The following is a 25,592-nucleotide window of genomic DNA, read 5'->3' as shown; positions in this document are numbered from 1 at the left end:
GCAAATTTAAGCGTCAGTAAGCTGCCAGTCTGATCATGACATTATATTCATAATAAGAAAACAATTTATTTCCTTGTAGCAAGAGTGTCAGGCAACGCTTTATACTCGCAGTATCAGCCGCGACTGACTGGATGAGCGTCCAGCAAGCATCTGTAAGCTGCCAGTCTGATCACGGCCATTTGACTTATGTTGGGATAACAGTCCCCAAAACATCAATTATACAAAAGAACAGATGCGTGACATTATATCCATAATAAGAAAACAATTTATTACCTTGCAGCAAGAGTGTCAGGCAAAGCGTTATACTCGCAGTATCAGCCGCGACTGACTGGATGAGCGTCCAGCAAGCGTCTGTAAGCTGCCAGTCTGATCACGGCCATTTGACTGGTTATATTGGGATAACAGTCCCCAAAACATCAATCATACTATAGAACATAATCATATCAACAGTTGCATAATAAAGGAGCTAGAAAGGGAGGAACACAAAAACTGTCAAAAATCAATGGTTTCTGAAACTTGCCAAAGGCAGGCTGCCAGACAACTAGCCAGCCACTGACAGGTCACGTGACATGCTAGAATCAGACTGGCAGCTGCCAGCCAGCCATTGACAGGTCATGTGACATGCCAGTGGCAGCTCCTGCCAGCCAGCTGAAGATTGAACCCCTACTGCTAATATTAGTCTCTCTGTTTATCCCGAGGTTTACCGCAGTCCGCCGGATCCAGGCCGTATCCGAATCTGATGAAGGAGCAGCGCCAGGACACGACGACAACGCAGTCCTGAAGTGTCAACTAGTCTCTCCCTTGAAGGCCTCCTTCGCTTTACCTCTGTACGGATAAAATGTTGTTGGGATAATTCCGGTTCACGTGGCTACACGGAAGCGATAAAAAAATTCAGTATTATAAAATTTTCAAGGGTTGTACAAACGTGCAAATGAGCGGCCGGATCGCATTAAGGGTTTTCTGTTAGAACGGTGTCGTGTCAGCGGCCCCTAAGTTAATAACTTATGAACGTTGCGACAGAAGTGAATCAAAACTAAATTTAGCTAGACAATAACTTTATTCTAAAGCTGCTGTAAAGCCAAAACAATCTATGTTACTTTAATTTCCTATTATCACTGTAAAGCTGCTTTGAAACTATCTATATTGCTAAAAGCGCTATATAAATGGTGACTTTACGTGTTCCACAAATATATTTTCACAATTTTATGAAAAAAAAAAGAACCAAAAATGTACACACTAACAACGATAACTTTTAATAACTGTTCTAATTCTATGAGAATAGCGAACATCCAATCAGAACCCACTGTACCTTAAAGAGAGCAAACATTAAAGTGGCAGATGACAGAACTTCAAGCGCTATAATCAACAATGACTTCAGCTCATCTGTTGCCGTGAAAGCTAATATAGTTAGATTGTTCTCAAAACAATGCAAGAGCAATAATGAAATACAAAGTGCATTTTATTAATAAAGTCAGCAAGAAGTGTGCTATATGTCTCACAGAACATTCCCGTACAGAAGTGTGTATGTATACCAGGTGATACCGCAAAAATTACAAATCATCTAATGTGAAATGGCTATGCTGTATTATAACAAACAATTCCATAAGAAAGAAATTAAATGTTATAAGGTTTAGGTTATGTGATGATTAAACTTTTGGCTAAACCTTGGCCATAAGTGTGTGGCCGTTCAGGGTTTGGAGCCGCAATCCACCCCAACCTTCAGGAGACTGGTTTCACTGCCGCAGGAATCAACATCAGTTTCATCCTCCTGGAATTTAAAAAAGATGATTTTGTTAGATAACGTCTGTATGTCACAATCGGCAAAACTCTGTAAGATAAATCCAACTTTCATTTTAAAGGTTGTCTGAATTATTGCATGTAGAAAAAGTTGACATTGTATGAAGTATTTATCAATTTGTCGGCCATTTAGTCTAAGCAACTTTAAACAGCAAGAACTTGTAATGTCAAGTTTGGTTGTGAAGGTTCAACTAGCGGAGCATGCTCAGTTTGATCACTGTTGGTGCAGTTGAATAATTCGTATTTTTGGTCAAAGCATGGGGAGTTAGTATAACAGAAATATTTGTTATTCAGAAATATAAGGGGTTTAGCTCCATGTAGTCCTTTTGCTTATATTTTGTTGTGAAAGAGCATATACACAAACAATGTATAACAAACATATATACATTGCTTTGTTGTATAGAATCCCGTATAGCCTTTTCAGTTTGCTCAACTATTACTATTATGTAACATCAATGTTCATATTAACTTAAAATGCAAGCTGGTTGAATGTGGATCTACAGGTAAAAACTTTTGAATTTTGAGTTCATAGAACTTATGTTGCGTTTGATGAAAGCATATGGAAGATATGGAATATGGAAACGGTGCTTTATCCGTAAATTTTTTATGCCGTATTCCAATTTTGTACATAAGGTAAATTCTCAATTTTGAATGGAAACAGTAACTGAAAACTGAAGTTTTCAGAATATCATCATTCACTAATTTGTCATGTGGTTGATATTTTCATTCAGTTCACTTCTTACCTGGAGGATGGCCCGGCTGGAAAAGACGGACAGAGCGATGCACACGCACAGTTGAAGAACAGACAGCACCAGCAGAAGCCCCCTGATTCCATCCATCAAACTCTAAAAAATAAATAAAAATTGCACATGGCAAACAGATTATCAAGATCTGTCATAAGAATATGGTACAGGAAGACATATGTATCAGCATTCATTAAATGTAAACTTGAGCTTGAGATCATTACCAGATACAGACTTACATTAAATCTCTGAAACATGCCTGAACAAGTCCAATAATTTCCACCATCACAAGGGTCATCCCCGGGTCTGTTGCTGAGTTCCCAACTGAAGTAACCGGCTCCTGCAGCAGCCAGAGGAACACAGATCATGCTCATGGCCAGTGTGGCTTTGATCTGCACAAACACAAAGCAAAAATTGGATTTCATACAGAAAGAAAGCGTTTTCAGGCTTTCAAGAAACATTTGAAGACTTCATGAAATCCTGTAGACGATTTATTGAGTCTTCAGAGAGAGTGCAGAATGCTGTAGATATCTGAACACACCAGGTATGCACTGAATAAAGCGAGTTTAAAAATAAATCAAATATACAGTAAATATAAGAATTTGCTCACCAGAGAAGAACTGGATCTCTTATGTGCAGCAATTGCCACTGACCCAGAGATGACAAACTGAAAAAACAAAAATGTATTTATTTGACAATTTATTTGGTTCATTAACCTGAACCAAACTACAAAGGCTCTTTATATAAGAAATTGATAATAAAAATAAATTAAAAAACTGACACAAAAACAATTATCCATATGTTCAGACATGAAGAATAAATAATCAGATTTATTAAATTATATTTCAGTGACATTTATTGTGCATAATTGATTATATATCTTATATAAATTTTATATTTCTTATGTTGGAGTATTATTCGGCCTCAGAATGTTTACTCACAGGAAGTCCAAGGCAGATTACAAACTCAGCACGCAGCATGTTGACAAGTAGTGCGATGGTACACAGAGTCAAGACTACCAAACCAGTAAAAACCTGCACCAACTGCACAAACACAAACACACTTCAGGAAAATATGCATTAAACGAACTTTCCTGAATCACTTTCATCTAAACAGAGGTATAAAGTTCAAAGGAAGATTGATTTAAAATCAACAAATTATGGACAACATCTTTTACAAACTGCTAAAATGTTTTAGGCTGAAATAAAATTCTCTGCGAGTTCAAATTATTTTCTTTCATCAACATACTATCAACAAAGCTAAATTTATATTTAATATTGGTATGAAACTGCATCTAAATACATGTGCCCAGCTCTCACCCCCAGTGACATAGGCTTCCCCTTCAGGAACATCCTTGTTCTTGGTGGCAGGTTGGACTTTTCTTGTTTGACCAAGCTCGCCTTTAGGTCCGGAGACTCCATTTTTTGCTCCAGTGGAATAACATGAGTCACTACCCTCACTCCATTAGCCTCAGTAGTCATTGAAGAGGCCATATCTCACAGAAATATGAGGCTCACGTTTTTGCTGCAACAACAAGGAAGCAAAAAACTCATCAACCAGGATTCTCCAAACCTGTTTCTCATTTCCTGATTAAAGTTGCAAGCATATTTTTTAGTGTGCATAAAGGAGTAGTTCACCCAAAAATGGAAATTGTCATTACTTGCCCTAAAGTTGTTCCAAACCTGTTGGCATTTTTTTCCCCTAATATTGAAGTTAATGGGAACACCGTCAACAGTCTGGTTACTTCAGGGTGATATAATGATAACTTGAGTAAGTAATGATAACTTGAGTAAGTAATGACAAAATGGTTGTTGTATTTTTGTGGGGAATTATCCCTTTAAAAAGAATGTTTGCCGTAAACAATGTAATGTAAAACTGTACAATTAAGACTGAATTATGTAGTTATACTGACGGAAAGGGAAGTCAACCACGCTGTATTTTGGTAACGTTAACGTTATACGTAATGTGCTCGAATTATATCGAATATTATTTGGAAATGTATGGTCATATGAATAATCAGTGCATAGAAAATTTAGACTGATCTTAATTTATTGTCCCTGGCCTGATTTATATAGTATGCATAAACAGCTATATTACAAAACAGTAACGTTAGGTCTAAGAGTCATGGAAGTATTCCAAAATATATTTTTGCGATAATATGTATCCTAACCGTCTAGGCAGGCAGTTTACTAGATTTTAAGACGATGATGTCACAAACGTTGCCTTGATAGCCAGATTTTGAGGAATAACCATCATAACAGCGATTTATGTAACGTTAGGCCTAACAATTTTAGGCTAATATTTCACTACGCAGTATGAACTTATCAACGCTGGAAAAGTAGCTTACAGCCTAGTAGACCATCTATACAAAAGAACGAATTGCAACCCGTTTATTTACCAATTCTACTCACTGATCAGTTGACGTGCGACCTCATTTACCTACTGAACAACAGAAAAACATTACGGGAAATTAAACTTCCTTCTCCTCCCACCGAATTCATTTAACCCCTTCAGGCACAGAATTTCTGTCAGATATTCATGCCTGGGGTTTCCATCTGTGTTGTACAGATTGGCCACACACATTAGCTTCTTCACTTCCTGATTGGGTAGCATTTATGCCTATGGATCTGATTTCTCGATTAATTGGTTACTCCCAGTCACCCCATTATATACAGGTTACAGTACATTCTATGCACCCTCGACACTGTGCAATACCAGATTTTATTTGATGCATTGTAAAATAATATAATTCTGCAACATGTTACCTTAAATAAATCTCATACAACCCCCCAAGCCTAAACACTGAAAAAAGAGAAAAGATTCCTAGTTTTTATTGTTCATATTTTCACTCACATCTTTAATGGATTTTGGGCAAATGAACTGCACCCATAAACATGACTTGATGAAATTAATAGGCTACTACTAATCAAGCAACTATTAATTTATCGGTAGTTTGATTCTGGTTTAGGAACAGCAACACAAGAATCACAAGCATTTCTGAATCCATACAACACAAGTAAAATAATGAAATGTTTACTTGCAGATCAAGAAATCATGGATATTACTGATATTTGAAAAATAAGATGTTTTATGACCTTTTTATTGTGATTTGTTACCATAGCATGCCATGCGCTGTATAAAGGTTCTAGATCACATCAATTTTACTAGATCACATTCAAGTTTTTGTGCACTGAAACTAAGTAAAATAAGTATGATTATCTAAAATCATTAAATATAAATAAAATCAAATGACTATAAATATCATGAAATGTATTGTTGACATTCTAGTGATCAAATCTAATTAATTTCAAAATGGGAATGTTGTTATTTTCCAAACTAATTATGGGTCAAGAATCACTCCTTAGTTTTTTATAATCGTACAGATTCTACTGGTTTTAGGGCTCAGCTTTGCTTTTCTTCCAGTTCTGTTTGCCAGATTATATTGTCTGACTCTGTGTCTTTAGGTTGTTTCTGAGGGGTGGTTTTGTTGCACCTCATGCTTTGTTTCCACAGGATCAAAAAAGCAACGAATACAAGGAGACAAATGACAAACAAAAGGCAAAAAGCAACCATTTCAGAGTAGTAACTCTTCTGTGAGATGCAAACAGCATCTTTTCCATCAGTGTTCATGTTAACAGTAGATGCACGATTAGTCCTGGCTTGTTTTTCACCGCTCCTGTCTGGTGTCATAAATGTATTCGTCTTTTCATTTATTGTAGGTTCAGAATCAGATTCGTCAAACTCAAGTGTTGTGTAGTGCTCAGGGATGGGCTCAATTTCTGAGTCCTTGCTGGAGTCCAGCGTGACGTCAGGTTGCTGGTGTGATGGGGGAGGAAGAGAACGAGGGATGATCGGCAGAATTACAGCGAAAGCGGCAATGATTTGCTCGAAGCCCATTTCCTTCGACGTGCAGTGGTAGGTGTTCACAGTCTCGGGAGTGATGAGGAAGACCAGGCTTCCGTCGGCCCGATGCAGGTACGGAAACTGGGGAACGGCGCTGTCGTTTAAAAACCTCCAAGTCACCTCGGCCAGTCTTGATCTCGACTGACATGGTAGAACCACAATCTCATTAAACTGTGCAATCCGTCTCACTGGAGAAAGACAAATGGTTCTGTTAAAACAAACATTATAAATATTACCTTATTTTGCAACTATTTTCTGTGAATGTGCCATAGGTAAATAACTAGAAGAATAACAATGCACAATAATCTTAAACTGTCTGGATGGGTCACCGTGATTTTGCCAAGTAAGACATGTTCCTGGATCAACATATTTTGTTGATCCTGGAACAACATTCCTGTCCCAAAATGTAGTCCTTACCCTATCCCTACTCCTAAACCTAACCCAACCCACAACTTTTCCCTAAAATCAGAGGGAAATAATAGGTGAATAACACTGATATTGAAGCACCATACCCTGGTTCTAGGCCTAAACTTGACGTAAACTGTAAACTTGTCCCTCAAATCTGATTGGTTGATCTGAAAGTTGTTCCAGGATCAGCAAAGATGTTGATCCAGGAACATTCGGTACTTGGTGAAATCACGTTCACCGTCTGGATGTGTAGATAAGATTTTTACACTAAGCAAGAAACTTCCGCTACTTGTTGGTCATTATCAGTTAAAGATCTGGCACCTTCATCTAAAGTGTGATAAGATAAAATGTGTCAGACTCAGCAGTTACAAATAAACACCATGTAGTTGCAAATAAAAATCTGTGGTTGGACATTATGACATTAGACAATGCAAGTCTTGTGGGTCGCACAGAAGACATCTGTGGACATCAGATCACCTGTAGCAGCAGTGTTTTTGAACTCTTTGCACTGTTGGTTGACATTTCCGTTCTCCACATCCTGCTGTCTGTTTTAGACACACACACACACACACACACACACACACACACACACACACACACACACACACACACACACACACACACACAAAAGAATAGTAGTGTGGTATCAGATAAAAGCACTTCTACAAAATAATCAAAAACAAAACTGTCACATTTCATCTTGGTCAGACCAAAAACTTTTTGTTAATTGAAACAAAGCTGAAATAAAATATAAATATTAGATGAAAAACTGACATGAAAAATATAAATGTTGCATTTATATTTAGCAACTAACTATCCACCTTATTTTGCAACTGTTTCCTGGGAATGTGCTATATAGGTAAATAACTAGAAGAATAAAGCACAGTTAACAGAAGTATTTGTGCAACTGAAATAAATATGAAAGTAAATCAATGACAAATGTCTTTGAAACAAAAAGGCATGTTGAATTGCACTAATTAAAAAAATGCATTGCATTAACAGTGCTTGCATTTTAATGCATTCTATTTTCAGGGCTTGCATTTTTGGGGGCTGATATTTAACACGGTTGTATATTTTAGCTGTGAATATTTCAAATGAAAACATTTCACACACATTTTCATTATTAAAAATTCAATAATCCATATCCATCTTACAAAATATTTAAAATTACTGAAGACAGATGACACCGGAAGCCTTGTAAATTCAAGTTACTAATGGCCGTGCCACTCTTACATTAAAAAATAAGGTAGATAAATTAAGCTGAAGCATTAAAATTCCTAAAATTTAAATTATTTAAATAAAAAGATATTTAAAAAAAAAAAACTAATAAAAATGAAAGAAGTGCATAGCAAAAAAATAAATAAAAATAAAAGCTAATTCAAAAATACTATAATAGTATATAAATAATACCAAAATAACTCTGGGTCAGACTGACTTTCGTGGTTTAAGTGTTAGCCCAATTAGTCACTCTAACAGAGATAATTACACCTATTAGATCAGATATTGATATAGAACAGACAACTCACAGGTTAGAGCCCATTCCAGTCACCGTAGCACACACTCTGATCTCTGAGTCCCAGCCACAGAACGGGTCGCGTGCTAACACACATTCTGCACAGTTTGGATAAACTGAGCAGTTGGACACAGGCACTCTGAAGACGCCCTCAGAAGAGCTGATGAACAGTACACCCTGTGGTAATTTACAAAGACCATTTAATGAAACCTGATCACATTGTATATCTAATATATATCGCTCTGTTTCAAGACCTAGTTTCCTGCCTATGTATGCAGTATACACTGTGATTTTAATGCGAACGATTTTAAAAATATTTTTTTTTTAAATTATCCAAGATGGTGGATGATGCAAGATAGAAATTGATAATTTATATTCTATAAATAAATGAAATATCTATTTAAAATTATATACATGTATATATATATATATATATATATATATACACACACTGAAGGGCGTAGATTGGAATGCACTGCTCCTGCAATGTACAGTATCTGTATATGTGTGGAAAATGACCATGTTTATCTATTTCTTAGCCAATCAGAAATTGCAACCTGAAGCCAGGACGTAGCTTAGACCTTGGTGAAGAGTTTAACTGCTGTGATCTTTGTAACTGTAAGCGGGACGGCCTACAAACTCCTGTGTGAGTCTTGAAGCTGACCTCTGCTGATGAAACTGCAAACTATCTTCAGTAAAACTATTCTTTAATTTATTATAATTCTGACTCAGGGTCTTCCTTCAAACATCTGGTCCTTTGGTCCTAACTGTAAATCCCCTTACAATATATATATATATATATATATATATATATATATATATATATATATATTGTTACGTCCTGGGGACGTATTATAGAAAAAGTGTTTTTAATATGTATTTTACTTTGTTAAATACTGTTGTTTTTGTGATGTGCTCTGTCAGTCTCTCCCTTACTCTGATTATCTTGCAGCTAATTAGCCACACCTGAGGCTCATACGGAGAGTTACAAAGCTACGCTACTATAAGATAGCAGAGTGAACACAGCTTGAGAAGGTTCACTTCTCCCCTGCACCAGACTTGCGTGTTGCTGCAGCTAATAACTGCAGCAATAACGTTTATAACTTTGTTTGGTAACTAAAAGGTATTGTGTATATATATATATATATATATATATATATATATATATCAACTTTTGTTTGTTTGATACGGAAAGCAGTAGGGAGATTGAGTCACCTTTTTCTTTTTATATATTAATCCTTGTTTTTGGTTAGTCAGGGAGTGGAGGGAAGCATATGTTGTTTATTTATTTTCTTTTACCTGTGTAGGTCATTTAGTTTTCCTTCCAAAAGTAAGTTTCCTCTTTTGTTTGTTGTTTTGGTCTGAGCTTCTCCTGAAGATTGAAAAGCTTCCATTTTCTTTGTTTAAAAACAATAAATAATTTTACTTTGGTATCAAGTGTTTGGCTCACATTTCTGGGGCAGAGGACTGAAGGGAACCCTCCACGGTCACGTTTTATTTTTTATTTTATTTAAATTTGTTACCCTCTCCCAACCCTAGACTGGGAGCAGATCGTAACTATATATATATATATATATATATATATATATATATATATATATATATATATATATATATTATTTTTGCTAAACCGCTGCTTTAAAGTTAGGAAGTGGAAGTGTCTAGGTTGGGAACAGAGCTAACAGGCATTGTATAAAACATTTCCAATGTTCAGGAGAGTAAAAAGTAATGTATCGAAACCTTGCTTTTGGAGAGGAGGATGTTCTTCACAGTCTGTGGTTGCTTGAAAGTCTGAATCTCTTCGATGATATGAGGACCTTCAGCCAGCAGGACAACTTTGTGAAGAAAGCCAGACTCTGAAGAAAATAGAAATTACAGAAATGGGCGCCAGGAAAAAGTCTGGCCATAAAAAACTTAAAAAAGATAAAATAAAACCGAATCAGTAAAATCCATATTCATTATGTTTACCGGTGAGCAGGTACAGGATGGTGTAACTTTGTCCATTTGCAGCTTGAGTTCTCTGAACAGCTAGTCGGCTATAACGCTCTTCTGTGGAGGACAGAAGCAGTTTCTTCCCCACAGAACTCACAGCTTTTTCAGCCAGGAAGGTCGTTTTTACAATGCTTAACACACGGTCAGTGTCGTTAAACAGTCCACACTGCAAATAGATGAGAAGATTGGTTACACAATGGTTAAAGCAGCTGTGAGTCATTTTTTTAGATGTTAAAATAAATGATCCTGCCCTAATGTATTATAAGTAAACCATTGACTGTGGACTTCCTCAGGAGTGTAATCACTGTGGTGCTTTGCAAACATTGCTGTTTGGTTTTATGGCCCAACACGTCAACTTAATGTTAATTCAAGAATACAGTATGTGACATTATGGGAGTAAAATGGGTTGTCAATATAATTTCATGTTGACCTTAAAGGGATAGTTCACCCAAAAATGAAAAAAATTGTCATTAATTACTTTCCCTCATGTCGCTCCAAACCCGTAAGACTTTAGTTCATCTTCGAAACACAAATAAAGATCTTTTTGATGAAATCTGAGAGCTTTCCGTTCCTCCATTGACAGCTACGCAACTACCACTTTGTCGCTTCAAAAAGTTAATAAAGAGATCGTAAAAGGAATCCATATGAATTTAACCGTTTAGTCCAAATTTTCTAAAGAGACATTTAATTTAGGCTTTTATTTACATATAAATATTCATCAAAACACACATCTGATATGGTAAATGGAAGCTCAAGCATGCTTGCTGGACGAACGAGGTTCATTCTCATGTTACGCAGCACGTTTGAGCTTCCGCAAGAACCAATGAGGTTTGTTTTCGTGCGTCAAACAGGTACAGTTGAGCTTCTGTTTATGTTGGCTGATCAATGTTTATATGTGAATAAAAGCCTAGATTCAGGCTTGTTCATCATATAAAGCGATCAAGTCTCTTCAAAAAATTTGGACTGAACCGTTCAATTCAAATGGATTAGTTTTACAATCTTTTTTGGCTCGTTTCTTCCACCGAGCGGTACGGTATGGTACAGTACAGTACGATACACAATTATTTCTAATAATTAGCTAGACTCACTGCAAAAAGTTGATTGGTTGACAAAGAATCGTCACTTGAGCGTGCTACAAGGGGAATGACAACACAAGAGGTGGCTTTTTTTTACAGTTGAAACCCAATACACAATTTTTTTTTTGTCTTGTGACAAACAGCCAAGCAAGAACAAGATCTGCTGTATGTCCTCCATTGTTATTTACTGTATCGCTGTCTTTTTTGCGCGAAAATGACGTTGATCGCTACTTTCTGGCATACACCACGCCTATCAAGTATGGGTACTGTTGGGGGTGGAAACGCAAGCCGGATCAGCCGTCCCTTATCGTACTGTACCGCTCGGTGTAAACAAGCCATTAATTAACTTTTAGAAGTTTTTCTATGATCTCTCAGATTTAATGTAAGATAACTTAGTTTGTGTTTCGAAGATGAACAACAGTCTTCGGGTTTGGAATGACATGAGGGTGAGTATTTTCATATTTTTTGGTGAACTAATCATTTAAAGGTGTAGTAGTGTATAATCTGTGCCACAAGTGGCAGCAAATGGAATTGCGAAAATAATTTGTAATAATATTATCATTTAAATAATTTCATATACATTTAAATATTTGAATGTAATTAAATTAAAATGAGCAAATAATACTATTTAAATAAATAAATTCTCAATCTTTATTTATAATCATTTCTGCTTAATTGTACAAACAGTCCTAAATCTAACCCTAACCAGCTTTCTTAGTCTGAGTTACCGTGCCGAGTTTGCCGTCTGTATTTGGATGGCGCGACCAGTGATTTCCTTTCAAATCGAATGTCTTGTAATCCCCTGAAAAAGATGCTTTAATATCTGCCAATCTAAAAGCACACACTGCTGACAGACCAGATGAAACTGACCTGTGAGACAGAGAAAGATGGGAAGAAAACGTTTAAACATCAATCGCATGGCCTTTCAGAACAGTGAATATATGCCATGATGGTGGGTTTGAGTGAAATGATTGGCACCATTGTGAAGTAAAGACCCCGTAGAACAGGGTGCTGTCAGGAGACTCATTATCCGTTGGGGACAACTTGACAATATCCTGCAGCTTGTTGAACTGGAGCTCTTCCCCTTCTTGGCAGACCAGCTGAGCCTTAGCAAAGGACGTCCATCGCTTCTGTAAGACACGGCTTCCTCCGTTGTCATCCTGGTATTAAAAAAAAAAATTCCATTAAAGCAGTTTTTAAGGGCCTTTTAAAACTAAACATTCATATGCTTTCTTTGTATGCTTTTGCAGTTTTTTTTTTTTTTTTTTGACTCAGATAAGAGTTAGGAACAGTAAAAAATATACTTAAAGGGATAGTTCACCCAAAAATGAAAATTCTGTCAGTATTTACTCACCCTCATGTTGTTCCAACCTCGTAAGACCTTCGTTCATCTTTGGAACACGAATTAAGATATTTTTGATGAAATCTGATAGCTGGATCACTCCTACATACTCCTCCATAGGCTTCAAAAGGATTGAAACTTGCCGGCCTCGAAAAGTTATTAAAGACATCGTTAAAATAGTCCAAGTGACTACAGTGGCTCAATCTTAAGTTTATCAAGCGACGAGAATAATTTTTGTGCGCAAAAACAAACAAAAATAACGACTTTATTTCAACTATTCATTTCCTTCTCTGTTGGCCTCTAGTCAGTTAACTTAGTGTAATTGCGTAGAGCTACGTCACACGTAGGCTCACTATTGGCCAACGCTGGTCATGTGGGTGATGCGTGTGACGTACAATAACAGAAGCTTACGCTATTACACTAGTGAACTGACTCGAGGCCCAGAGAGAAGGAAATGAATAGTTGAAATAAAGTCGTTATTTTTGTTTTTTTGCACACAAAAAGTATTCTCGTCGCTTGATAAACTTAAGATTGAGCCACTGTAGTCACTTGGACTATTTTAACGATGTCTGTAATAACTTTTCAGGGCTGGCAAGTTCAATCCCTGAAGAAGCCTATGTAGGAGTGATCCAGCTCTCAGATTTCATCAAAAATATCTTAATTCGTGTTCCGAAGATGAACGAAGGTCGTACGGTGTTGGAACAACATGAGGGTGAGTAAATACTGACAGAATTTTCATTTTTGGGTGAACTATCCCTTTAAAGTGATTTAAAATAATTTATATGAAAATTCTGTCATCATTTACTCATCCTCAAGTTGATCCAAAACCTGTAAGAATTTCTTTCTTGTGCTGTACACAAAAGAAGATATTTTGAAGAATTTTGGTAACCAAATAGTTAAAGGAAGCCATTATCTTCTATAGTAATTTTTTTCCTACTATGGAAGTCAATGGCTGCCGTTCACTGTTTGGTTACCGACTTTCTTCAAAATATCTTCTTTTGAGTGCAGCACAAGAAAAAAATTCATACAGGTTTGGAACAACTTGAGTAAATGATGACAGAATTTATATTTTTTGATGGTGAACTATCCCTTTAACCTTAAGTTTGTTCAAATTACCTTCAGATTCTGAACAACATTGCAAAAATAAATAATATTATTTTATAATATTTGTTAAAAGATTTTGAGTCAATCTTTTGCTATAGGTCAGTGTTAATTCTTGATTATATTTAACAATATATTATTTAGTTGTAACAATAGTTGTTATTTTTGCTATATGTCTATGACTAATAAGAAATTATTAAAAATATTAGAGGTTTAAAAGACGTTTAATAGCCGTCCAAACACAACCCATACGTCTAAAACAAGGCAAAATTTGGGCTGTCAGTGAAAAATTTAAAAGACGTCTAAACCATAGCCCAAGAATAATTTAAAAGACGTCTAAAACATAGCCCAAGAATAGACTAGTTATCTATTAGATAACAAAGAAATTAAATGAAACAAGTCTATTCTTGAGATATGGTTTAGACGCCTATTAAATTTTCACTGACAGCAAAAAAACTTGCCTTGTTTTAGATGTCTGGGCTGTGTTTGGAAGGCTATAAGATGTCTTTTAAACGCAAGATTGCTTGCTGGGATGTTTGTTGGGGTTGACACGTCCGGACTGAAAATCAGTGCAGAAGTAGTGTAGTGTATTCCAGCCTTTAGAGACTTAGTCACCGTGAAATCAAAATTGACAATCTTGTTTTTTAATGAAATATTGCAGTATTTATTACAAATTATTTATCAGTGCACATCATCATTTTTTTATTCAAATTGTGGCCTCGTATTCTTTAATCAAAATTAAACTTTTGATTAAAACTTTCTCTCCCTCTTGCAGCGACATCTCTTCTCTGCTGACGTCACGAGGACGCGACAACCTGTCACTCACATGAGATCACAGCAATAGCAAACCAGCAAAACAGAACACGGGGGTTAATTGAACGTTTGTATTTTTTGCTGACAGAAAAAATAAAAAATCCAGTCCTTCTAACTAATGATAATGGAATTATGTTTCAGAATAGGAGAAAAAATAAAGTCTCACCGTGCAGACCTGGGCCACACGAGACACAGTAAAAGAGTTCACAAATGAGTCTCCGGTCAAGTCTCCAGCCTCAGTAAAGAACAGCAGGATCTTTCCTTCACTGGCAACTTGAGTCGAACTGATGAATACAGGGTCTAAGAGGAAAAAAAAACCTTTTCACTCCTAAAAAGTCTTTACAGTGGAAATGCTCTCCGTGTATCTCTCAAGGATGAAGTAGGGTCATTCTGTGTCAATTCAACCAGAGGTCCCCGGCTAAAATGTTTGATTTAGAATAAAGAAATAAAGGAATGAGCTATAAAGCCAAAATATAAAAAGTCATAATCCACTATTTGGTAGAGGGGGGTCAAAATGATAATTTGGAGCCAAATTACAGGGGGGTAAAAATTACCTTAGAAAAATGGCAACATTATTTTTACACAGAGATTGGTAGGTCTATTAGTAAAATCTGTTGAATTTGGCAGTCTTTGTTGCATTATGGCAACAGTGACAGTTGTTAGTTGACAGAGAGAAACAAGACACATTTCTAGTTTCAGTATAATTTGTTTGTCAGACATTCTTCTTTAAACACAATAAGTATAAGCTGTTTGAAAAGTTACCCACATTTGGTTTTCGACGCTTGAAAATTGGTAAAATTCAGCAATTTGCACATCCCCTATGGGATTGAACAATATATGGCCTTAAAATGGAGATTACAAAACAAGAAATTATTAATAATGAAAATCTAGAAGGATTTTATGATAACTTTAATACTTTTTTCAGAGTTACAGGCATGCAAACTTCAGAAAAAATATTTATGGCACTCAGACAGTTATGATCCATGCAGTTGTGTTGATTGGAAAAAGGATTAATTTTTAGTTTCAACCTTATTCATTCTTCAGATATTCCTCTTTAAAAAAAATGAAGTATCAGCTGTGTGCAAACTGCAAAGTGACCCACCATTGGTTTTTGACCACTGAAAATGTGAACAATTTACCAATGTACTCATGGAGCCACATTGAGATCCTCATTTCTCTAGAAATTGAACCATTTTGGGCTTTAAAAATCAGGATACTAAAAGAAAAGTTTTTTAAGAACCAGAAAATAAAAGGATATTAAGAGATATTTAATACTTATAACAGTAACAGGCATGCAAACTTGAGGCAAAAAACACAAGACATGCTTTTTGCCGTTTTTGAACCGTCACCGTTAGCATAATGCAACAAAGACTTGTCAATTTGACCCCCCTCTACAAAATAGTGGATCACTCAGTAAATATACAGTATATCCGTGGCATTTAATATTTTGGCTTTCATCACTATTTATGTTTGTCTTTCTTCAGAAAAACAAAATCAAAAATTTAAACCGGGGACGTTTCTGAAATTTGGTTGATTTGACACTGAAAGGCAACCTCTGTGTTACCAGCCTATATTAATAAGCACTAGGCCATCAAGATCAAATTATTACTTTATATATGTTAGAGAAGGTATTCAGAGCATCATGGTAGCATTATTTTTTAGACAAAAAATACAAACCCTGTAGCAATTTTGGTACATTCTCAAGCTCCAAGTTGTTGCGTGTTCCTCTGCTGTGACAGCGAGAAATGACTTGTTTCCCAAAGAAGCCAACTTTGGTTGCTGTATAGAGCTCTTCATCTGTAAACAAACAGGTCACAGTTGAGTGTGTGAGAGCACTAGATTAGATAAGACTATCTTCGAGGATATTAAACTATGTTTCTGCACTCTCACCAACAATGATGGCTGTGTTCCTCTGGGTGGAGCTGTAGGGACAGCAGTTTTTGGCGTCCTTTGTGTCTCTGCTGGCGTTCAGAGAATCTGCAGGCTAAAACAGAGATGTCCAGTCTTGTTAAACTAGTGGCGATCGATCCATTCTTGAAATAATACTTCATTCTTTCTCATATATCGATCGGTTCAATTTATTTGAACTTACGATGATGATGCCTTCTGGTCCATATGCATTTGTTCCGCAGACAAAAAGGTGTGTAGAGTTGAAAAACTGTAAAATACTGATGAAGTTGCCACAATCCTGTTATGGACAACAGTCAATTAAAAAATAAGAGGTATGTTATAATAAATATCAAGCTTGTAAAGTAATAATTTAATAAATAGATCTCGGATTTTAGAATTTGTTTTTGATAAATAGAACATTACATAGTAAGTGTAAAATTACAAAATAGAATTGTATTTGATCTCTCTTTTTTATGAAATTTTTGTTAAAGTTTCCTGAAAATTTACTCACCCATACGAAATCCAAGATCTTAATGTCTTTCTTTCTTCAGTCGAAAAGAAATGAAGGTTTTTAAGGAAAACATTCCAGGATTTTTCTTCATGTATTGGACTTCAATGGGAGTTTCAATACAGCTTCAAAAGGCTCTACATGATCCCAGCCGAGGAATAAGGGTCTTATCCAGTCGAACGATCGGCCGTTTTCAAAAAAAAAAAAACATCTATGTATTTTTTAACCACAAATGCTCTTGCACAAGCTCTGCGAAACACCACGCATTACGTAATCACAATGAAAGGAAACGTGTGACAAAGGTGCTAGCTAGTATTTACAAATTGAATGTGCAAAGACTAAGTCAAACGCCATTTACAAAAAAAAAAAAAAAAAGTAAAAGGTAAAACATCGATGTCGGAGGATTTAGAAGGTGGGGAGGAAAATGAGATGGAGTTTTTCGCCTTACCCTACCCTACCTTTAAAAGTGTATATATGTTTTTTTATTTTTTATTTTAGAAAATTACAGATTGTTTTGATAGATAAGACCCTAACTCCTCGGCTCGGATCGTGTAGAACCCTTTGAAGCTGCATTGAAACTGAAATTTGGACCTTCAAACTGTTGTACCCCATTGAAGTCCACCATTTGGAGAAAAATCCTGGAATGTTTTCCTCAGAATCCTTCATTTCTTTTCGGCTGAAGAAAGAAAGACATGAACATCTTGGATAACGTGGGAGTGAGTAAATATATATATACACACACACAGTATATATATATATATATAAAGTGATGATTGTGTCTTCATTTTAAAACACCACTGCACACCATTGAGATATTATTTGACATAGACACATATTGTAAAGCAAATTTTAAGTTCCACATTAACAATGGCACCTACCTTTTTTGAGGCCCATTTACAGGTAATCAGGTTTGGTCCAGATGCTTTCCAATCCAACTGTAAAAATGCAATATCTTTACATTTTTAACTGTAAATATTATGTTGTAATATTCCGTCCAAATCTAAGGAGATCTTCATGACAGAAGTTCAGTTAGTGGGGAACATATCAAATCATTCAGTTTTGTAAACTGAAATATATAGAACAAAATCTCTCTCACCTTTTCTTTGAATGTAATACTATCTGGTTGGCTGACGTCTAGGGAGAGCAAAGCATCCTGAGCTCCAACAAACAGTGTGTCAGCATCAGAACTGAGCAGCAGAGTGGTGGTGTTCTTCACAGTAGGGCTGTTGTAGAAGTTCAAGAGACGCTCAGAACTTCCTGTGGAAGAAAAACACCCAACAGTGATAATGATTATATATATATATATATATATATATATATATATATATATACACACTGTTAGACTTTTCTGTAATTTCTACAGTTATTTACTTTAAATCTACCAGTATTATACTGCTATTTCTCTTTACAGTAAATAACTGTGATTCCCATTGCATCATGGGAATTTTCTGTGACGTCAAACACAACATACAGACACTTACTGTATTTTTTAAATTTGCAGTATATACAACTGTATTTAACCTAACGGTCTCTCTGACTGGCACCATTCCATCGTGCTTTTTATTTCCTAATTTTTGCCTTACACCGCGTGTCTACGTTATAACAGTCAGAGGCTTTCTATATTGGACACATTGAAGCGACCGGACTATTACTGCAGCGCTTGGACTCGGAGAACCGTACGTCAGAAATGTAACAGCGCATCACTATACACCGTCTGGGATTTTTCGTGTCGTGCCGGAGCATCCAGTATAGGCTAATATCACTGGGTTCTGGCTGTCTTGTTGGACCGCGCCGTTCGTGTCTGGCCCGGGGAAGAGACGGAATTCACTTCACCGAGAGAGAGACCCGAAAGCAAGGTAAAAAACATTCTGTGTGTGTTGACAGGTTTGTGCACACTAGCAGCTAGTTTAACATTATAGGCCTAAAGTTACTCGTCAACATGGCAGTAACGAACTTTACCACGGTAAACTGCGCTAACGTTTCATTTTACAGACTTTGTTAGATTATTGAATTGAATTGTTAGATTATTGAATTGTTATTGAAATAAACTAATGTGAAATTCTGTCTTGGTTGTAGCCAGAGTTGGCCTACTGTTGAGAAAATAACCTTGTATGTTGGCTAAAAAGTTGTATGGCCAGCGGACACCTTTCTAGTTAATAGCATTGCAAACTATAACTATTATTTTTTTAATGGATTTTGATATTTACTGCAATTTTGTATGTGTTTAAAAAGGCAACTGCAACAAGCGCCAATTCGCCCCAGTGACGTCTAGCAAGATTCCTGAGGTAAGCCTTTTTAAAAAATATATATTTTGACATAAGTTTGCTATTAATGATTAGCATTATGTGATAAGTACTTTGGAACCACTTGTGTTGGTAGCATACAATATCTTATAAAATCTCTATAAAATTGGCTAACTTTATATCAAATAGGCTAAGTGACCTTTGCATCATGTCTAACATTATATTTATTACACAGAAAATGAACCAATCAGAAGATGGACCATTTTCTATGTTCAGTCTCACCAGATTAAATGTATCCAGGTAAGCATTGCAGTAAAACTCTCAAGGTGCCCACTTGAAGACCCTAGAGATGTTCCCTACTCCGCTCAATCCAGAGGGTTGTTATGGGGGGACCGCACTGTGGTTGCAGCCGTTGTGTGTGCTGACGCGCAAATACACTATTAACACCAGACAGAAGGAGATTCACGTCACCAGATTGAAAGAAGCGTAAATGGATGGAGAAGCATAGGTTACTGTAAAGCTACGTCTTAGTTGGTGCTTATCTTGGCGAAAGCCGAGTACAAATCAGCATGAAGTTTTAACATCTACTCTCGTGTAATGGAAATCATACCAAATCTAGCATTTTAACAACTCAAGATTATATATATATATATTTACATTATTTTGATATTTTATTAGGCAGAAGACTCTACCATTGCAGTCCCACCTGACCAGGAAGGTCCTAGTATCAGCGCAGAGGTGGGTTAACTACTGGAAGGAGAACGATCATCACTTAGTCATTTCTTGCATGTGTCTTACTGTGTATTTGTCTCAAACAGGAACCCCTTCACTGCAGACAAGCTGAAATGGGCTAAAACATCGACTTCAGTCTTTCTCTCTATGGATCTCAGCATTTTTGGACAGAATTTAGGATAAGTATTAAAATTGAAGCTGGCATAATTTAATTTAGTTAATCTGAAATGTTTGAAAATGCAATTGACAAAAAGATATTTACAAATAGGCTATATATTCTTAAGTTTTAGTAAATAATAATAAAAATGTATAAAAAAAATGGAATTTTCTCCTCTCTCTTTCTCTCTCTCGCTCTCTCTCTCTCTCTCTCTCTGTTTTATATAGTGTTGGAACCGGGATCTCCTCTGAAGGACTGAGTACATTTGTGTTTGTGGACACGCATACAGACCAGGGAACATTCTGATGTTGTCAGTCAAGTTCTGAACAGGAACCAATCTTTGGAGGAGTTCATTTATTCACAAAGGTGGACAAAAACATTGTGTTGGCTTTTTAAAGAATATTTTGATGATGACTTTTACTCCTATGCTGTGGAAAAGATGGAGGAGTAGACATTGATAATAATAATAAATATTTCTTGAGCATCAAAGACACTTCTTTCAAAAACATTAGGACACTTAAATACTTATTTTGGCCACCAGTGTACATGAATCCAACAAATCTTTGGAAATAGAGGGAATGCACGTGACGTCACCGTTGGCCGGAGTTACTGCAGTTACGCCCACAAGTGGCAAAAAGACTGAGCGGCAGCATTGGTTTTCAGTGTGAATGCTGCTGAAAAACACACAAAACGCGTCTAAAACGGGAAAGAACTTTGAGACTGACTGTACAACTAGATTTGACAAGAAATATGAGGAATATTTTTACAGACTACCTAAAGCTACAGGGTTATGTGTCATGTATTGTGAAAAGAACTGTGTTTTGCCCTGTGTTGGACATTTCCTTTTTGACTGCTTAATGTATTTATATTCTGCAGTTTTATGAATGTAATGGGTACTATTTCAGTATAATAATTGTATAAGCTAAACAACCAATGCCTCTACAATCATTTTGTCAAATGCTAACGTTTTTTATAGGATTTTATATACTTTTTTTTTAACAATGTGTGCAGTGATGGATGGCACATAATGTGTTAATTTAACATGTTTACACATCTTTGTGCTAACCTTTCTGACATATTTACTTTGTTAAAATTAACACAAAACCCTAAACTCACCCATTAATGTATAAAATAATTTCCAGCATTGGCAGATTGTTTATTTTGTGATGTATATTAAATGTTTTAAATAAAAAAGGTTTTGTAATAATTTTGTCTAATTGATTTGAATGTCAGTAGTACTTATGTAGGATAAAAATGAAAATAAATTCTATATCAAAATTATGAAATCTAATTTACAAATAAAAATAATTACAGTACCATGTAGTTACGGTAAAACTGAAATACGGTATGGTACTGTAAATCTTAATTACAGTAACTTACTGGCAACAGTTGCCAGTAAGTTACTGTAAAAAACGCTTGAAAAGTCTAAAAGTGTATATATATATATATATATAGGCCTATATATAAAAAAACAATTCATGTGCACTCATAATCTTTAATTAAACCAATTGAAAGATTACATTTCTGAGAATTTGGCTCATGCATTTTATGTAAATGACATCCTTTGCTATTAACAGTGTTCATCCACATTTTAGAAATGAAACCACAACACTGTGACTCTTTTCCTCGTTTTGTTCTGAGGAAATAGAAGGCCCGTGAGCTAAGGTTTAGCAATACTGCACACACAGATGTGACAATATGATTTTGTTGTGCTCTCACCCATGTTAAAGTCATTATGAAATAAAAATTGTAAATTTGGTATTGAAATATTTATTATAAATTATTATATATATTTATCCTCCTGTGTCCCCCTGTGGTGAAAATCAAGTTTTTAAAAGTTGTTTATAGGCTGTCTATGTGGTGATTTTAAAATGCTTTAAGACAAACCATGTGCAAATTCATAAGTCAATTGCTGAGTGTTTTCTTTTTAAAACTGCAGTAAACCAAAGACAGACTCGAAAATGCGGTTTGAAATCGCTGGTGTTTCTGACTTCACAAACTTTCTTGTAACCAATCACATTGTGCATATTAAGCATATAATTAACAGAGAACTAGTAGGGGAGTCTGGAAAGAAGCCATGTTATCCCGGTATATTTTTCTGCTGATATGAAAAATCTTGTAGATTTAGCAATATAGCAGGTGTATGATGTATGTTATGATGAACTCTATGCCTTTCTCCACTGACGTTCGAGTTTTTCAAAGCGTTTCTGACTCTGAGATGTCTGTCTGACTCTGAGATGGCGAAAGGAAACATAGTTTGTGTAACATTGGCATTATTAGCTGTATGATAACATAGTCAAACAAAATGCTAATCATATTAATAACCGCCGTTATGTGTTTGAAGTTGTAAAGAGCGATACCACTGTGTAGCGTTTACCTCAGTAAGTTGGCGGAGTGAATCTTGTGTGAGTGAGTGGAGACGGGGTTAATTAGCATATTCAAGTTCCGTGTATAGTAAATGAAGCAAGAGTGTAGAGTTACATTCAAGCTACTTTCAAGCTATTGCTGGCATGAAGAATTTTTTTTCACAAGAAAAAACTTTCAAATATGTCATTTTGGTGATCAAACATGAGTTTTTAAGGGATAAAATGATTGACTACAGGGGGACTTTAAACAATTCATGTGCCCTCCTAATCTTTAACTAAAAAAACTTCCCCATTTCGTCTCTTCTTTGATGACGCATTTACTGGAGCGAGGTCAAGACAACCTGTCACTCTCATGAGACCCACCAATTGCAAACCATAATTATTAATGATCCAATCAATTCCCATTATCACCAAATCAAGTCTCTCCCTACATTTTTTCTTGTTCGAGAAGCTGTTTCGCAACTTTCGCTTCATGCCAAGTTTAAAACTTTTTTCATTGCAATGTTTCCCCAATTTGAGACATATTTTCATAATGGGAAAAGATTACCTTGAATGTTTTAAAAGCTAATAATTGAGGTTGGACTTCATAACAATTTCATAAATAACTTTCCATTGTCTGTTTCTATATTGTAGCACTGAGAAAAAGTGTGGCTTAATTTAAAATATGCAAGCGTCTTAATTCTGAGAATGTAAATGTGCAAGCTAAATATACTGTATACATACTGACGTTCAAACGTTTGGGGTTGGTACGTTTTTTTAGTGTTTGAACGAATTCTATTCTGTGTGACATGATCTTTCAAAAATCATTCTAATATGCTGATTTGCTGATCAGAAAACATTTCTTATTATTATCAATGTGAAAAAGTCGTGCCGCTTAATATTTTTGTGGTAACAGTGATTTTTTTCTGGATTCTTTGATGAAAGTTAAAAAGAACAGCATTTATTTGAAATAGAAATATTTTTAACATTATAAATGTCTCAAAACATTTCCTGTCACTTTTGATGAATTTAATGCATCCTTGCTGAATTAAAGTAATTTCTTTTAAAAATTTCAAACATGTAGCCTATATAATTTATACATAAAACCCCAGACAGTGTTCCATGACATATTTATTGGTCTAGAAAGGGGTTTACACCCTAATTGTTCTTATTAATGCCCGATAAATTCTGAAGCAGAAACTAGCTGCATCTTAAGACTCTCTGCAGCAGCAGGGCTTGGAGTGTGTCGGGGAAATAATCTGCTAGCGGTGGTTTCCACCATCAGTACACAAGAATGCAACATTTTTAGACCATCAAGCATTTGCAGAACAACAGCAATGGGTAATAACAAACAAAACCACAACTCACAAGATCAGAGAACAAAGATTGCCAAACTTGCACTGAATCTGTGTTCACCCAACATGACTCATGGGTCAGATTCTTATTTAAAATAAGTAAATAATTTATAAGTCAATTCGTAATTAAACTGTCCCATTTACTGTGAATCAAATGCAACAATTTATATAAGAAAATGTTTTGCTTGTGGTTCATGAATAAAGCCCATTGAATTATTTTCTTGTACACAGCTGAGCTGATTTTTGGATTCGGACAGAACAACTTCATTGCCAGGAAGAAAAACAGCTAATTTATCAGTTATTCACACTCGAAACACATTCCGTCAGAAATGTGGTTACAAATGACTGATATCAGCAACAGTCTGACTGATTAAAATCCTGTTCTGGTTTCTTGAGCTCACGGATGTCTACAAGAACGCCATACCATATTTCAATAACAGAGACTACACTTAAAAAAAAATGTTGTATAACTAATTTTCACAGAGATAAATTCTAGTGAATTTCACAATTACAAAGACACAGCATGTAACACATTTAAACATGAAAATTTTAAGTATAAAAACTATTTTCCTGTACAACATTCTTCTATAAAGGTGAGTTCTCCACCAGTAAAGTATGTCTCGCTATCATCTAATGTGAGCTTCACTTACCCTGAGAGAATGACACGCGAGGACGCAGGGAGGCCTGAGATGGGTCTATCAATCCCAAGAAGAGGACCCTAAACATCCAGATTCTGAACAATCTTGCCATCCTAACAGACGTGTTTAGGGAACAGAACCGCTTCTGATCAGAGTAACTGCGAGTGACTAGATCTCACTTCCTCTGATGAGATGGCCTTGAGCGCAGCAGGAAGGAAGGAAGATTAAAAACCTCAAACCACTCTTGACTTTACTCTCCTCTCTTACCCAGAGTCCACTAAACGCATTCTGCTAATGGCACTTCTTCTGACAGCAGAATGGAATGACCTACAAGCAACTGAATTATAATGATAATATCTTTTTCATATCTATAAGATCATATCTTTCTATATTTAATGAGTGCATTTCCATGTGCATCTTATTTCTCTGTTGGATGAGCAATGTCAAGATTTCAGCTTAAAAATACCTTAGACTGAGAGGTTTAGCTGCTCAGACTGGTAAGAGACAAGCAAACCTGGTTTAAGAATGTTGCTAAGCTATGTGATACTGTACTATGCATAAAAATACATCTAACACACAAATTCTGGGTACTATAGTTTTTTTAATTAATTAATTTTTGTCTATAATTTACTGTATCAAACGAATCCTGTGAATGAATCCTTGCTGTGCTACTATATAATACGGTATATTATAATAAAAATAAGATGTTTTAGAAGGCGATGTAATCATGCAACCTACCTTTTGGAAAAGATTATGCTTCAGAAGCACAACTGATACTGTCTAGGTAGGCAGCTCACTAGTTTTAGGAATAGAGGCAGAGAACGAGAATGGTGGGAGACACGAATGTGATGCTAAGGGAGTTGTGGATTCATGGTTATAATGAGAAGAGGTAGTGAATCAAAAAACATGTTTCTTTGAACATGCACAAGGACATCAGTATGACATCAACGTTTGTCCTTAGCAGGAGCGGAAATTGCAAAAGTTGGGCAAGCGAGCAAACTGTCACCATGCGAGTTCAAAAAGTCAATTCAAACTG

At 35.8% G+C, this 25,592-nt stretch overlaps 2 protein-coding genes and 1 long non-coding RNA gene across 5 annotated transcripts; 1 reads left to right on the top strand and 2 right to left on the bottom strand.

The window, feature by feature from the left end:
• Positions 1-1,441: 1,441 nt before the first annotated feature.
• On the bottom strand, positions 1,442-5,127 carry LOC143722969 (membrane-spanning 4-domains subfamily A member 4A). 2 transcript variants are annotated; one of them, XM_077214821.1, is made up of 7 exons: positions 4,952-5,127; positions 3,860-4,064; positions 3,482-3,583; positions 3,151-3,207; positions 2,780-2,932; positions 2,541-2,642; positions 1,442-1,768 (listed from the first exon to the last, which is right to left on the bottom strand). In XM_077214821.1, the coding sequence occupies exons 2-7, from the start codon at positions 4,031-4,033 to the stop codon at positions 1,688-1,690; spliced, it is 669 nt and encodes a 222-aa protein (XP_077070936.1). In that variant the 5' UTR covers positions 4,034-4,064; positions 4,952-5,127; the 3' UTR covers positions 1,442-1,687. The 2 variants fall into 2 exon arrangements, with proteins under 2 accessions (XP_077070936.1, XP_077070934.1); XM_077214819.1 differs by having other exon boundaries at positions 4,939-5,061.
• A 240-nt stretch (positions 5,128-5,367) lies between these two features.
• sema4aa (sema domain, immunoglobulin domain (Ig), transmembrane domain (TM) and short cytoplasmic domain, (semaphorin) 4Aa) lies at positions 5,368-24,737 on the bottom strand. Its single transcript, XM_077214818.1, has 14 exons — positions 24,569-24,737; positions 18,183-18,343; positions 17,965-18,021; positions 16,781-16,876; positions 16,579-16,672; positions 16,366-16,485; positions 14,855-14,988; positions 12,411-12,592; positions 12,161-12,302; positions 10,333-10,522; positions 10,105-10,220; positions 8,378-8,541; positions 7,329-7,396; positions 5,368-6,631 (listed from the first exon to the last, which is right to left on the bottom strand). The coding sequence occupies exons 1-14, from the start codon at positions 24,666-24,668 to the stop codon at positions 5,943-5,945; spliced, it is 2,313 nt and encodes a 770-aa protein (XP_077070933.1). The 5' UTR covers positions 24,669-24,737; the 3' UTR covers positions 5,368-5,942.
• On the top strand, positions 19,293-20,774 carry LOC143722968 (uncharacterized). 2 transcript variants are annotated; one of them, XR_013197017.1, is made up of 5 exons: positions 19,293-19,371; positions 19,565-19,629; positions 20,008-20,067; positions 20,148-20,244; positions 20,446-20,774. It is a non-coding gene; the product is annotated as an uncharacterized LOC143722968 (long non-coding RNA). The 2 variants fall into 2 exon arrangements; XR_013197016.1 differs by lacking the exon at positions 19,293-19,371 and having other exon boundaries at positions 19,474-19,629.
• Positions 24,738-25,592: the final 855 nt, after the last annotated feature.

This window comes from Siphateles boraxobius, unplaced genomic scaffold (genome assembly GCF_051911475.1).
Source record: "Siphateles boraxobius isolate OS27281-9 unplaced genomic scaffold, OSU_SipBor_1 68, whole genome shotgun sequence".
Lineage (NCBI taxonomy): Eukaryota > Metazoa > Chordata > Actinopteri > Cypriniformes > Leuciscidae > Siphateles > Siphateles boraxobius.
This window is presented reverse-complemented; position numbering and strand designations above follow the sequence as displayed.